This window comes from Panthera tigris, chromosome D1 (genome assembly GCF_018350195.1).
Source record: "Panthera tigris isolate Pti1 chromosome D1, P.tigris_Pti1_mat1.1, whole genome shotgun sequence".
In the NCBI taxonomy this organism is placed as follows: Eukaryota; Metazoa; Chordata; class Mammalia; order Carnivora; family Felidae; genus Panthera; species Panthera tigris.
In genome coordinates, this window is record NC_056669.1 from 22,252,396 (window position 1) to 22,266,461 (window position 14,066).

General features: G+C 52.4%; 1 protein-coding gene across 13 annotated transcripts in view; it reads left to right on the forward strand.

Moving 5' to 3' along the window:
* Positions 1-14,066, forward strand: part of PKNOX2 (PBX/knotted 1 homeobox 2) — a 317,669-nt gene that overhangs the window by 230,498 nt on the left and 73,105 nt on the right. For 11 of the 13 annotated variants that reach the window (XR_006208719.1, XM_042959546.1, XM_042959543.1 and 8 more), the window contains one exon: positions 7,765-7,873. Coding sequence is in view for 12 of the 13 variants with exons in the window: in XM_042959546.1 (XP_042815480.1) it covers positions 7,787-7,873 (87 nt within the window). In the remaining variant the exon portion in view is untranslated. Of the gene's footprint in view, positions 1-1,312; positions 1,437-7,366; positions 7,530-7,764; positions 7,874-14,066 lie in introns of those variants that run through there. The other 2 variants (XM_042959550.1, XM_042959549.1) reach the window with 2 other exon arrangements.

Sequence of the window (14,066 nt, forward strand, 5' to 3'; positions counted from 1 at the left end):
CTTTCTGTTTTTTTGTTTTATTTTGTTTAAAGGAACCAAAGGGGGAAAAATTGCCAAGTTGTGAAGTGCTTTAAGAGGAGAGGAGAATCTTCATCAAAATGCTAAAAGCTGGAGGGGGAGAGTAATGTGAAAACTCTTGCCTGCTATTTATGGGATTGATTCTCAGATCAAGAAGAAGCAAGCAGTCGGATGAAAGGAATTATTGTTAAAGCTCCTCGGTAGGAAGATCTAATGGACAATTGCTGCTATCAGGGGGAATTAAATTGCTGTTTCAGTTTGTAAAATATATCAGCAGCTTTTTGAAGCCGGGAAAGGTGTGACAGCCCAGGCAGGGAGGAGAGGGGGTTCTGTCACTTTCTGGCCCTGGCGTGGGGAAGCAGGAGGCAGGCAGGAAAGAGGGCTGGAGCAGAGCATGAGCATGAGCTGCTATCCTAACTCTGACCCTGGTCCATGTGTTTGAAGACAAATTGAAAAACAGCTAAACTGGGGGAGTCGAGGGACAAAGCAGCAGCCCTGATGTGCCCAGAGTCTGGGCCCTGATGTGCTCAGAACCTCATGTGTCAGAGAGGCATGGCAGGAAGCAATAGGTCAAGATGGGGGCTCGTGTCTGGGAAAGCTGGTCAGGGGGTGATGTGGGTCTTTGATTGCCAGCAGCCCCACTCACACCCAGGGCGGAGTCGAATCCTCTGCCTTCCATGACCACTGAGCGTCCCATCACTAAACTGAGTGCACAGAGGGATCCAGTGTGGATTAAAAACAAAAACAAAACAAAACCTCTCCTCCTAGAATGGGGTCTCTAGGCTTGGGTCAGTGAGTGCACAAATGACCTGCTGACCCAGCCACACACACGGAAGACATACTGCTATTCAGGATAAAGACCAAACCACAAAATGGCTTCAGGAGCGGGGAGTGGAGAGGAGTGGAGGCCCTTGGAAGGAGGACCACAGCCGTCTGGAAGAGACTATACTCCTGGTATAGGGGAGCGGAAGGGTCCCTGCCTTCTCTGATTTCACAGAAGGCTCTTACCCCTTCCAAAGACCATTTGCCCCCTGTGGCAGTTAAGGGCTGAAGGAGGAGAGAAAAGTGGGGAGAGAGAGACATTTTCACATCTCCCGGGGAGTCAGAAGCCAGCAGTCCTAGTTAAAGCTCACGCTGGCTTCCGCTCTGTCTCCACTCTGTTCCCTGGAGACCAGCATCATAATAATAGGGCATGACCTGGTACCACCGCCCAAGTAGGCTTCCCAGAAAGGTAGCAAATGATAATTAGTTCAAAGAGCTCTGGTGGCTGAGGAGTCTGAGTTGCCTGCTGTCTTGCTGAAGTCACTAGAGAATTCTTTCCTATCGAGGGTCCCAGGAACCAAGCAGGAACCAGAGGGGCACCAGGGAAGTGGCCTTCCTGGCTAGGGCATTCTGCAATGACTTGGGCTCCATGCCAGGTGCAGTATCCCTGGGGACCTGGGTCATGGTGGAGCGGTGGCTCATTTTGGAGCTTCAGCCAGCCAACCTTCAGGACAGTAGTGAGCAGGGGTCTGATCCCGAGTGCAAAGCCTGCTTGGTTCCCCTCCTGCCTGTCTGGCCTTCAGTAACAGAGACACAACTACTTTCCAGTCTCCCACACCCCACTCTGGACCTGCTCTGCTCTTAGCACACTGGAGGACTTCCATTTGCCCCCAGCACCCACGGTCAGAAAGACGGGGGCAAAACAACGTCCACCAGGCCACGGCATTCCTGTCGCCTGAATCCTCCGGCCCCTGTGCTACCACCCAGTTCCTACAGCACCTGGTCCAGCATTTGGTGGGCTCCTGGGGGGCTGGCCCCTTCCCCTTCATTCCTCAAAGGCCCTTCACTTCTCCCTCGCTTGCAAACAGTGACCTTCTCAACCAGACCTTCTCAGATTTTACAGCTTCACAGCCCACAGGTACATCCTCCCTCCCACCTCTGTCTTCTCCACCATTCCTGCACTGGTCCCGCCCTGTCACTGCCCACCGCTGACTCCATAAACCGGGCACAGTGACCATCGTGCTTCAGATTTCCAGCCCTTCCAGGGTTTCGCAAAGAAATCTGGGGTGTGTGTGTGTGTGTGTGTGTGTGTGTGTGCGCGCGCGCGCCCCTGCATTTCTTTAGATAAATCCACAGAGTCACATGAAATCAGTGACAGGTTGACACCGTTATTTCAAGATTCATCGCTCTGAGTTGCCAGCACAGGAGACCTAGCCAACTCCTTCCCACCAACAACACTTTTTTTCCAAGCATAATTTATAGCAGTGGGGTGAATTTGTTTCCAAAAGATGAATATCACACTATCAGCAACAGCTGCCTCTCATTTTTATTTGTTTTTAAATTTGACTCAAAGTCCAATTCTCTATACACATCCGAAGCTGTAAATCCTAAGGCGACTGATTACATGATTTAGTAAACAGGTTATATTATATAATGCAATTAAAGTGGGGCTCCGAGGTGCCACCTACAGGCGGCTCCTGGGAAGGGAGCTGGGCCAGAGACCATCATTTTGGAGGCGGCTCTAGGCTGAAGGAAAATAAACGGGATTGCGCCAGGGTTGAGGCGGCTGCTCCTGAGGGAGAAGTTGCAGCCAGCCAGGTTACTAATGCAGCCTTTTGGTCCCTCCTGCTGAGTTCACTCTGTTATTTCAGCCTCCTGCAAATCTGTCTAGACGTCAGAACCCAGGCCTAGGCAGCCGCTCAGAGGGGCCGGCTTGGGGTGGTGGAGGAGAAGGGGGGGATTGGGAACCACCTGGGGGCTTCTGGGCAGGGGGTGCTGAGGAGAGCTCCTGGCTCTCTGGCCTCAGGGTTCTCCTCCCTCCCTCTCAAATGGGAAGTGAGGTAGAGAAGGCTCCAGCTTGACTAGCCTTTGGAATGAAACTACAACCCAACTATTTCCATCCCCTCAACAAAGCTTGTGTTGAGGGCTAATGATGGGCAGAGATTTTCAGACTATTCTGGTGAAACCCCCCAGTTTGCAGTCCGAGAGGGGAAAGAGGCTTGTACTAGCCACAGATAAGTGGCAGAGCTAGATAAGGAATCCAGACCTGTTGACCCTAAGCACAGGCAGGGTCATGGGCAAATTGATGGGAATTTGCAAAAGAAGAAATTGAGGCCCAGGCAGGGGGCAGGACTTCCACAGCCTCTATGTGTAGCAAGGCAAGGAAAATAATGAAAATACTGCTGGTGTGTGTCAGAGGACAGAGGAGAAGAGCTTCCAGGGGCCCCTCAGCACTGTGTCTTAGAAAGGAAGGGAGGGAAGAAGGGAAGGAAGGGAGGGAGGGTGGGGGAGGGAGGGAGGGAAAACCCAGGGTCCATGCTCCCTCCCATCACCCCTCTGCCCTAAACTACAACACTCTTCAGATGAATCAGATTCTGGGGCCTCAAGGATTCTAGCTTCTCCAAAGAACTTTTGTAAGACTGGGCCGCGAATAACTGGGGAGAGGAGCGGGGACTTTCTTCCCTGGACACTAAGAGAGAAACTGGACCAGAAGGGGGTGGGAGCAGAGATGGATGATATAAACAGGACTATCAGAGTCCAGAGGGTAGAAATACATCCACACCTTGTCCTGTGCCAAGCATCCACCCAGTCTCCCGTCTGGGGCAATGAGGTGCGACAGTGAGGAGCCGGAGGGAAGCTGGTCCTGTCCCCCCTCCTACCGGATACACTGTAGTCTCAGCTAGGGTCAGAGGGCAAGCACAAATGCTGTTGGGCCAGCTGGCCAGAGAGTTCCCAATTAGACTTTGTTTCTCATCCTTGAGGCCCTGAGCCCCCAACCCCGGCACCCTAGCCCAATTACTGCTGGGCAGCATTAACCCCTTGGTGCCCCAGGCCGTTAATGGAATGTTAATTGGTCTAATGGGTTTCATGTCAACAAGTCCTAATGAGCTCCTTCCTAACGAGCTTGCTATTTTTTTTCTAAGCCTGTTTGTCAACACACTGGAGTTTGGACTACAGACCCAGGGCCTCACCTTGCAGGGCAGGGGGGAAGCAAGAGTTGAGGAGACAGAGGGAGTGGATGCTCTAGGGCTGCCCATTCCTACTTCCTAAAGGGGTATCTTTTTGTGCCCCCTCAGCCACCCACAACCCATGCAACATGGCCTTCCTCAGCTCCTGAGCTCTGTAAAATGGCAGTGTTAGCTCCTTTTGATAATATCAGTGACACAAACTATTGCTTCTTGGATATCATTGTGGGGTTGGATGTTGCATCAGGGTTCTCCCCCCCGCCCCATTGGCTGTCATATAATAAAGGTTTTCAGCACTAAGAACAATCTTTTGACACAAGCCTCTCTTCGATGGCATATTTCTCTGTGGTAAATCAGTGCTCGGTGTCCTCCATTTTGCAATCTTGGCTGTGCTCCCTCGAGTGCCCTGGTGTCTGGTAACAGAGTGCTGAGGCCTCTGGACAGGGTGGAGCAGCCTCTACGGCCCACTGACAAATGCTAGAACCCTTTCCAAATCCCCAAAGAAAGTTCAAAAAGGGCCGGGCACCCAGCTATTGCTTAAGGAGCAGCCCGCACCCAGCTGTGGAGTCTCACTGGGTCCAGTTTCAGAACAAGAGAAGTCGGATTCCCATGTTCCTTTCCAGGGTGGTTCCAAATGGCCCCTCAGCCCCCCAAACCAGCGGGGTTTCCCAAGGACCAATGCGGGGAGGGGGGGGGGGAGTGCATATGCGTGTGGAGTGGTGAGAAGAAAAGAGCAAGCTTCCCGAGATGGGCGTGGGGTCTCCCCCAGTGTCTTGTTACCAGAGGCTTCTGTGCCTGAGTGAGCACAGAACCAACGAAACTTAAGCCCCTGATGAAAAGGCCTCCTGTTCTCTGGCAGGAGAAGCCCCCAGAGGGCAATGGGTTAGTGGCCTAGTGGCCTGTGGTGACCCCAGAGAGGGGGAGGGGAGGGGCAAAGGCCATCTGGGTCCTCAGAAAATTGTTCTTGTGTCCTCTGGTGAGGCAGGTCTGGCCCCTGCTCACAGCCTGACAGACTCCAGACTGAAAAATCTCCCCTCAACCTTGGCAGCCGTGGTTGTTTCTGGGTGCAGACCGCTTTTCACCATCTCTCCTTGCAAATATTTCTAGGGACAGCAACTCTAAAGTGCCCCCACCTCCCATTCATTGGACAGTGAACAAAAGAATGCAGATTAAAGACTCTATTTAGCCCCAATCCTCCTCATGGAGCGTCCTCTGCTTTGCCTTTAACTGACTTTCTCATCCGTGGAATTAGGTTACCCCAAGACCCAAACCTGAGGTTAAAGGGAACTAGTTGCCCCTAAGAGGGGAGAAAACCGCCTAGAGGGAGCTCCCACCCCAGACTCTGCCCCCAGGCTCCCTCTTCTGGGGGCTGCTGGCACTACAGCCCCACAGTGGTTCGCTTTTCCTGGGGCCAAGGATTGGCACTCTTTGGAAGAGGTCCTCGAGGCAGGTCCTGAGGCCCCAACCAAAGTTTCCTCATCTGCCAGAGTTCCAGGAAAGGCTGAGCCTAACACACCCCTGAAATATCCCTATTTCCTTTTGTCCCTCTACGTCCAAAAGAGAGATTCCACACCCATTTCAATATCTCAAAAGTCTTAATTCTGGACGTTTCTTCTGACATCACAAGGAGTCTCTATCCTCTTTTTTCCTCGGGAACCCTTTTCACTCTGCTCTTGCCTTCCTTGGATGTTTATTGCCACCCAAAGACCCAGCCATGAAAACAGGCATCGGTTCTCCCAGTCCTGAAGTGATGGGCTCCTGAGGGCTCATTTCTGAGACTCTGTGAAAATAAAGAATGATCTGGGTGCCGTGTGTGTGTGTGTGTGTGTGTGTGAGAGAGAGAGAGAGAGAGAGAGAGAGAGAGAGAGAGAGAGAGAGAGAGAGAGAGATGGGGAGACCCTGAGTGTTTTTATTGCACAGATATCCCAGTGGCCCGTCATCTGAAGTAAGGCCAGGGTAGGTGAGGTGTGGGTAGCAGTGAGGCCACATGGAATCCCCTGCAGTCACAGAAAAAGTCCTCTCTTCCTACACTGTCTCCTCTGGAACCTCCATTTCATTTTCCTCTTGCCCGCTGGACCATCACCTCCCCGACTGATAACACTCCTCGGAGAGATCTTGCCTCCTGTCATTTATTCAACCACACCTCCTGGCTCAGTCCTTTGCATGTAGTTGACACTTGATAAATAGTCCTTGAATGAGCACCTAAATTTCCAGTGCATTGCGCACTTAAGGTCAAAGCATGCCTGGTGCTTCAGAGACTCAGTTCAGGCCAGGCTTTCTATTTTCTCCTCTTCCTGAAAAATAACCAAAACAATACCCACACATTTTCTCTCTCTCTCTCTCTCTCTCCCTCTCTCTCTCTCTTTCTCTCTCTCTCTCACACACACACACACACACACCCCACAGGGTCCTGGAGACCAGCCCCCTTCCCTTAGGCAACTCCAAAACACCCTCAAGTTCCCACAGAATTCAGGTATGTGAAGATTTCAGAAGACCTCTAGGACAGGTGTGGGAGGGCATCCGTGGGAAGAGGGTGGGGCCCCTGAGGGCCCTCAAGGAGAGGGGAGGAAGGGTCTGAGTCTGTGTCACAAATGTTTCTAGCTCATTATCACCCTCCAGCCCGGGAGAAAGACAGGTCTCTTGCCCCACAGAGGTTCTTAGGAGTTTCCAGGCCCCACGGTGGACAGGCCTGCATCAGGCAAGTAGCCGCTGCTTTCCAGCGCTAAATATTTCAGGGCATCTGCTGGAGCTAAACAGCTTTCCGGGCATTCTGTTTCCTTGGGTGGTATTTCCAGGCTGTCTCCACTTACAGCACTACATTCTAGTTCAAGAAGTAACCTTGAGGTCCAGCAGGGGCAGCTCACTTACTGGTGATGGGAAGGGGGTAGTACAGTGGAGGACACAGGGAACAGGAAACCTGGAGATTTTGGTCCAATCCCTGCTTCACTGCACACACACACACACACACCCATTATTCCTCTTGGCCTCTGTCTCCTCCTCTATAAGGAGGGCGTGGACTTGGCTCTGACTGCTCTTCTGGCCCCCGATGCCTGGGACGCTATACTGAACCAAGGCTAAGGAGTCTTACTTAATAGAATGTTGCAGAGACACCCATATGTCCATAGTCACAAGCACACACCTAGAAAATTTCGGCAAGTGACGGGGCGCTCACCCGGGATCTCAGATGTTCCCCTGCCTCTTTCCCTTCCCGGCAGAGCTCCAACGGGTTACCCCCTGCTGCTGGCTCCACCCTCCAGTCAGAGGAGCCGACCTGCGCCCCACCTCTCTCTTCGGCCGCTAGGGGGCGTGGCGAGCACACCTGGGAGGGGTTAGTCCGTGCTCGCAGACCCCGGGGCGGGGAGGTGGGGTGGAAGTGGAAGGGCGTGAGGCCTCCTGCCCCTGAGAGCGCAGGTGGCTGCTCCAGAAGCCTGGGGAAGGCCGTGCCCTGTGGGATACCCGAATGGCCGCCAGTGCCCTGTGCTGCCACCGGCCAAGCCCAACCCCTTCCCCCACCTCCGCCAGGACCCAGCTGATGCTGAACAAAGCATGGTTGCGGTTGCACAGGTTGTTTCACGTGCGATTTGAATATCGTTTCTTTCAAGTCAAAATAGCACAGCAAGCCCCTCCCCACCCAGGCCTCTCCCCCTGGTTCTCATTTGTTCCCCTAAAGGGCCTCCAGCCTTTGCTGTATATCCCGTCAGTCCAGGTGGCCCGGCCTGAGGAAATGTCGAGCCGGCCGGTCCCCAGGGCTCCCTGCGCTCAGCGTATTAACGGTGCGGCCCCCTTTCTCCTGCCACAGATCCTCGATGTGAATCAATCCCATGATGCAACATGCCTCCCCAGCCCCCGCTCTGACGATGATGGCCACGCAGAATGTCCCTCCCCCACCCTACCAGGACAGCCCGCAGGTGAGTGTCGACTGACCAGATGACGGGGAAGGGGGTGCGGTGGCCTTCCCCCGGGCGGGAAAGAGCTAGGCCTCCCTCAGCTGTATCCTGGCCACTCTGGGTTCTTTCCCCCGCCCCACTCTGGAGAGCCGGCAAACACACACCCCTGGAGGTCATGTCATTGCATCTGACAAAACCAGGTTCAGATCCGACTTGAGTAGCTCTGTCACCAGCATCTGGGACCCTTGTCTGGGGCACCCAGTCATGGTCTTGCCCCCACCCCCCACCCTGCTCCCCACTCAGAGCAGATATCAGACAAATGCACGGAACCCCTCCCTCAGATCCAGATGTCGGTGAATCGCCTCTGCGTTTGAGTATCTGGGGAAACTTCTTAGAGGTTCCTTTGCACCAGATCCCCCCTTAACTGGTCACTGGAGCCCTTATCACTGGAGCCCTTCTCTGCCTGCCCATTCCAGGAATCGCCCTTCTGTTCAAGATTCTGTCTGCTTCTTTCTAGAAAAAGGCCAGGACTGTATCTCTACACTCTCCAGCCATTTCCTCCTGGTTCCCAGTTTCCATCCCCCAGCTCAGACACAGCAGCCCCCAAGTTCTTCTGAGACTCCATCCTGGTTGCACCTCTTGACAAGGCCGCGTCTTTGTGCTGTCTTCCTGTTGTCTCCTCTCCTCCTTCTAGAGGACTGGCCCAGCTTTTGTGACTTGGGCTCCCCCAGTCCTTTAGACTGACACTTCAGATCCGTGCTTCCCCTGTGCGCACCTTTCTCCACACATGGTTCTCTGGAGACTCTGAGTTAGTTACGTGCTGGGCTGTCACAGACGCCTCCACTCTCTGACCCTTACCTTCACTTTCTCCTATTTTCTCTACCTTGGTCCCTCAAGTCAGTATTAGTTCATTTGGTGTTTATTGAGTATCTGTAATATGAAATGTGGCCAGCTAGAACATTCATTCATTCATTCAACAAACAGGCAGTGAGAGCCTACTGTGTGCCAGGCAGTCCTTCTCATGCTTGACCCAGCAGCTGGTCTTTGCTCTGTCTGATGTCCCTTGCTCCTTAGCATTTCACACATGGCCGTTTTGAGGGGCCACGTGGAAGATCTGTGCAGTGTGAAAAGGATATTAAGGTGCAGATGCAGGGGGGCAGGCTTTTGCTCACATTAGGTCCTATGACCCTGACACCCCCCAGCCTAGCGTGAGCATATAATGGCTGCTCAATCCATCCCTGTTGCCCCCTCTTGCCCCAGGAAATCACCACATTACAGAATATCCAGCGTGTGGACCACCACCGACTCCTCTCCCCCTTGAAAATCCAAAAGCACTCGTCGTTCCCAGACCTTTGAGCACACGTCCTATTGTCCCCATCCCTGTTCTAACATGTCAACGCCATGCTCCATGCTGGGCTCTCCCCAGCCTAGCCTCATATGCAGCAAACCCTCTGCCCATGTCATTAGCTTTCCACGAATGACCGTAGGCTCAGACTTGGCATTTACATGGTCCTCTATTTGAAAACTTCCAGGTGTGTGACACTATGTCCAGCCTTCCCCTCCATAGTCAGAATGAAGTACAGGAGGCCTGGGCTGTAGGGACCCAGGCACCTAGGGGTCATAATGGGGGACGAGCCTCATTCTCCCTCAGTGGACACAGACCGCATCCTCTCGTCTGCTCAGGCAGTGTTGGGGATCCCTGGGGCACTGATAAAGGGGCAGGAACTTTGGCTCTGTTTCTTTTGTCGTTGGATACTGCTCTCCTAGCTCCACAGTAGAAATGGGGAGTGGACACGGGGTCACTTCCTGTATTTAGCCAGCGGTGGGTGCAGAGGACTGCGTACACAAGGCTCAGGGACAGAGGACGCAGGGCCAAGAGCTCAGGGAGCATTGAACTGGCATAGCTTGTGGCTGCTACCTCCCTCCCGCCCACCCCACGCCTGCAGGGGCAGCTGGGAGAAGTTTGGGTTTGGTGCGGATTAGCCAGAGAGCAGCAGCAGGACCCATGTTGTCTAAGCATGATGATCCAGGTGTAGTTAAGAACAGGAGCCTGATTTAACTCTCAGCGCACAGTCGAGAACTAATACATCCCAGCTGCTGGGGGAGGTGATAGATGTGGGGCTGCAGCTCCTAGGCACTCGGCCCCCCGGAAGCCACCATTGAGCAGCCTTTTGAGGGAGGAACAGAGGCTCCAGCTCCCCGTCTAGAGCCTCAGAGTAGAAGCCCTGTGTGCGGACTGTCCCAAGGCTCTCCTCTCTGAGGAGCCACCAGAACTTCGCCATTGAATATACAGTTATAGCAAAGGAATGCGTTGCCCTGAGGAAGCCACACATCTATTTGTAATCCCAAGCAAGGTCCAGGAAAGAAGTGTCTGACAGGAAGTGTCAGTGTCCATGGTAAAGTGACCAAGCCGAAGTCTGGGGTCCTTATGGCCTTAGCTACTCCACTGGGGAGTGGGAGTAGTCAGGGCAGAGATGGAATGGATGGGATGGAGGAGGTGAATGAGACCCCCAGGACAAAGACCTCTGACTCACGGGGAAAGGCACTTCTCTCCAGAGAGAGCTAGACTTTCATGTCAGTTGGCTTTGGGAGGCGGGGGGGGGGGGTGTCCCTTCTCCACACTTTCTGGGGGCTTCTGGAAGTGACTCCCACATAGGAGTGTCTTCAGTGTGAGTCTTCTGCTGGGGAACTTGCTCTGATCCTCCTACTGTCTTCCCTTTGTGCTGTCAAGAGGCTGAGCCCAGCTCCTCAGGGACGCCCCGCTCCACTGCCCTCCTAAAGCTCATTATCCTAGAGAACCAACTGTTCTTTGACACTCAATGTCCTCAGGAAAGACAGGCCTAATAGGAACATGGGTCAGGCACACAGGGGAGTCACTTCCAAAATTGGGCTCTCTGGAAAGGGACTCCCCACTTCCTCCTATTCCTTTAGGTCTCATCCCATTACTTCTGGACCTGGTATGACTTGTTTCCTCAAGGCCTGGACAGATGAGCACATCTCTCTATCACCTCCTTGGAAACCCAGTTTCTTCTACAGGCAAAAATGGACAGTCTCTGATACGAAGTCCCCAAAATGAAAAAGGAAGCGAGAAGCAGAGCCCTTCCTCTGAGACCCACGCAATCGTTTTAATAATGTTCCCGTTGTGCTAAGGGCTAGCAATACTGAGCATAATCTATTCAAATGCACAGGAGAATCTCACTTTGGAAAATTAGGAATCTGCATTAAAAAATTCCCAAGCCCCGGACCTTCTTTATAATAAATTAGAATTTTTTTTTTCAAGGCAAGTTCTTAACTTGGCAATTTCATTTTTGAAGTTTGGGGAATAAAGTTATTAAAAATGAGGGAGGTTTTTTTTTTCTTCCCATTTCAGGAGAGAACCGTTAATGGTTATGGCCCCATGCTATCTGGGCACAAGCCAAGTGGTATGATGGCCAAGCAGCTTCTGGCCCCATAGTTCCGTCTCAGTCCATCCTGGGGAAACTGTGATTACTTGTAAGGATGTCACTCTGTGTTTATTGTGCACTAAATGCAGACCATAAGTTAGAAAGATGCAAAACCAACAACCCACTGAAACCCTTCCTGTGGCCTGCTTCCTCCTTCTGGTGGCTTCTGCTTAACTTCTGTTAGAGCCGCAGCGCCCTCTATTGTCTAGCTACAGTACTTCGATTCCAGCATCAAGTCACTGAGTCCTTGATCCTCACTTTATGCCCTGAGAGGTAGGGGCAAGTCACTGGGGACTGTGGATTTCTACAATGATTGTTTAATGAAAACATTGTCTCCAGGGAGACGTGGCTATGAGCTAGGTGTGTGGTCCCCCTGTTCGGTACATGCTGTTAATTCCTACATCACTCTTTTTCCCTCTTCTGCATCTCTGCAACAGCCAGCCTGGCCATCTGTCACCTGGACTTTCCCAATCCCCTCCTCCCGCTGCCCCAACCCACTGCCACCCCACACCCCAATCTCAATGGAACTCTAAAAGTTGTGTTCTCTACTTTTCTCCCCTCCCAGCAAGTCTCCCCCACCCCCTCCCAACCCCCGAATCTTCAAGGTAACACAGTCACCTTCTCATTCCTTCTGGGCATATACCCTTCATTCACGTATTCTGTCTTCACCTCTGAACATCATTCAAGTTCTTCTACTTCTTGTAACACTCCACACGCAATGTCCACGCCAAGCAAAATTCTCCCTTCTGCAGTTCCATCGGCAAATTCAGGAAACCATTCGGATTTAACCGTGAAAGGAGTAGCTTCCCCTCCCTCACCTTACCCACACACACCAACCCCTGCTATCAGCAACCTCCCCCCACTCTTCCTCAAACACAGACACATACCTACCGTTCCACAAATATCTTTGCCCTTGGCTTATAGGCAAGACAAATATTTTATCTGGTCTATTTGTGTATGTATTCAATGTTTAGTATTCCTCTGTCTGCATGTCCCCGGCGTGTCGGGCTACATGAGCATTTGACCAGAAAGCAGACATCCCGGCAGGTCCCGGTCTGTCCCACTAGGTGCAGCCCCCTGTGGATGTGGGCACTCAGTTACCACTTTAGGAACAAACTGGTACGTAGGTAGCATGACTTGATGATGGGTGATATTAAAAATGTTTTGGCCATTCACCCAGGATTAGTGACCAGAGGGAGGCAAGGCAGGCCAAGTCAGAACTCTTCGATCAGGACCAGTATGGGAAGCTCATTTCAGAAGGAAGTCAAGCATGTGCTTGGGACCCTTTGGCATAAGCTGCGTTCCTCCATCCCCTTCCATCCTCCTGCCGTCCCCGGAGTGAGGAGACTGGTGCTCAAGCCCCAGAAGACTGTGCATGGAGATCTGGGGTCAGAAAGATGCTGTCTCACCTTTCCTTCAAGAGGAAGGCTAAGGCCAGGCCAGGCAAGACCCGCCTCTCTTCTCCCCCGCCCCCCCCCCCCACCAGGTACCTTCTTTCCCTCCCTCTCAGAGCACCGTTCCTACTGTTCCTACTCTGGGCAGAGCTAGGGGAGCTGACATCCTGGGGAAGCTGGATGGGCTTTGATCAGTCATTAGGATCCCCATGCTGGTTTCATTAGCTGGAGGCAGAGGGGGTGGCTGGGGCCCCTGGCTGTGAATGGCCCCCATCCAGGCCATGCAGCTGTGACGGGCAGCGCGAGTTCAGATGTTTTCACACTTTCCATTCCTCTCATCTCTTTAAGGGCTGGAGCCCCCTGCCTTGCAGGGCCCTCTGCTCAGCTGCCTGTGAAACACATTCACTTTGCAGCAATAGAGTTAATTCAGCAGCTTTGAAAGTCCCCCTAAGCCTTTTCTGTGGTTGTGATTGACGGCTCCCTCTGCCCCTGGGGGCAACACCCCAGGGACCATATGGGTGACCTGCCTTCCCTTGCTTTGACTCATCAAAATGGACTCTTCTCTTTCTTTTTTATTTTTTACTGGGTCTTTCTTCTCTTTGTGCACAGTGACCTCTCTCCCTGGCCTGCTTGGGCCACCCATGTTTTTAAACCGGACATGTCCCCAAACTCCAACTCACTCAAGACCTTCATTCCTCATTGTGGAAAAGGCAAAGCAGCCTACAGGTCTGACCAGGCGGGCCTTTGTGTCCCCGACTTAGGAGATGGTAAGCTTGCAATAGGACTTCTAAGCTCGTGAAGAAATGCTCCACTGGTCTTGTGTAGGTTTTTTATTTGATGAACTTATACCTCAATTCTGACATTTACCAAAAGCACAGAGATTTGATTGTCTATCCTCTCACCTCCAAGCAGTAGATGTGTGCCCCAGACAGCTACAAAAATAGTTAATGGCCCAAGTACACAAAGCTTAAAATAAATCAGGGAACAGGTGATCAAAGTCCGCAGCGGACCTGAGGAGCACTTGAACTTACTTTGCCTCCCTTTCCTGTGTGATTTTCTAGGAGCTGGGGTGTCTACATTGCCTAGAGAGAGGGGGATAGGTGAGCAAGGCCCCAGGGGTGCTTACTGTCCCTGGAGTTTGTGGTCTGGAGAAGTGGGATGACTCCACATGGCAGAAATTCAGGAATCCTAGGCCTTGGCCCAGCTGCACTGCTGGTGAATTACACACATTTAGGCCAGTCATTTCAGTAAGATTTCTTTCATCCACACATCCATTCAATAAATACTGAGAGCTTCCTGTGATCTTGCAGAACTTGTGCTAAATACTGGAGATACGAAATGAATAGTTCCTGCCCTAATGGAGCTTATAGTCCATTT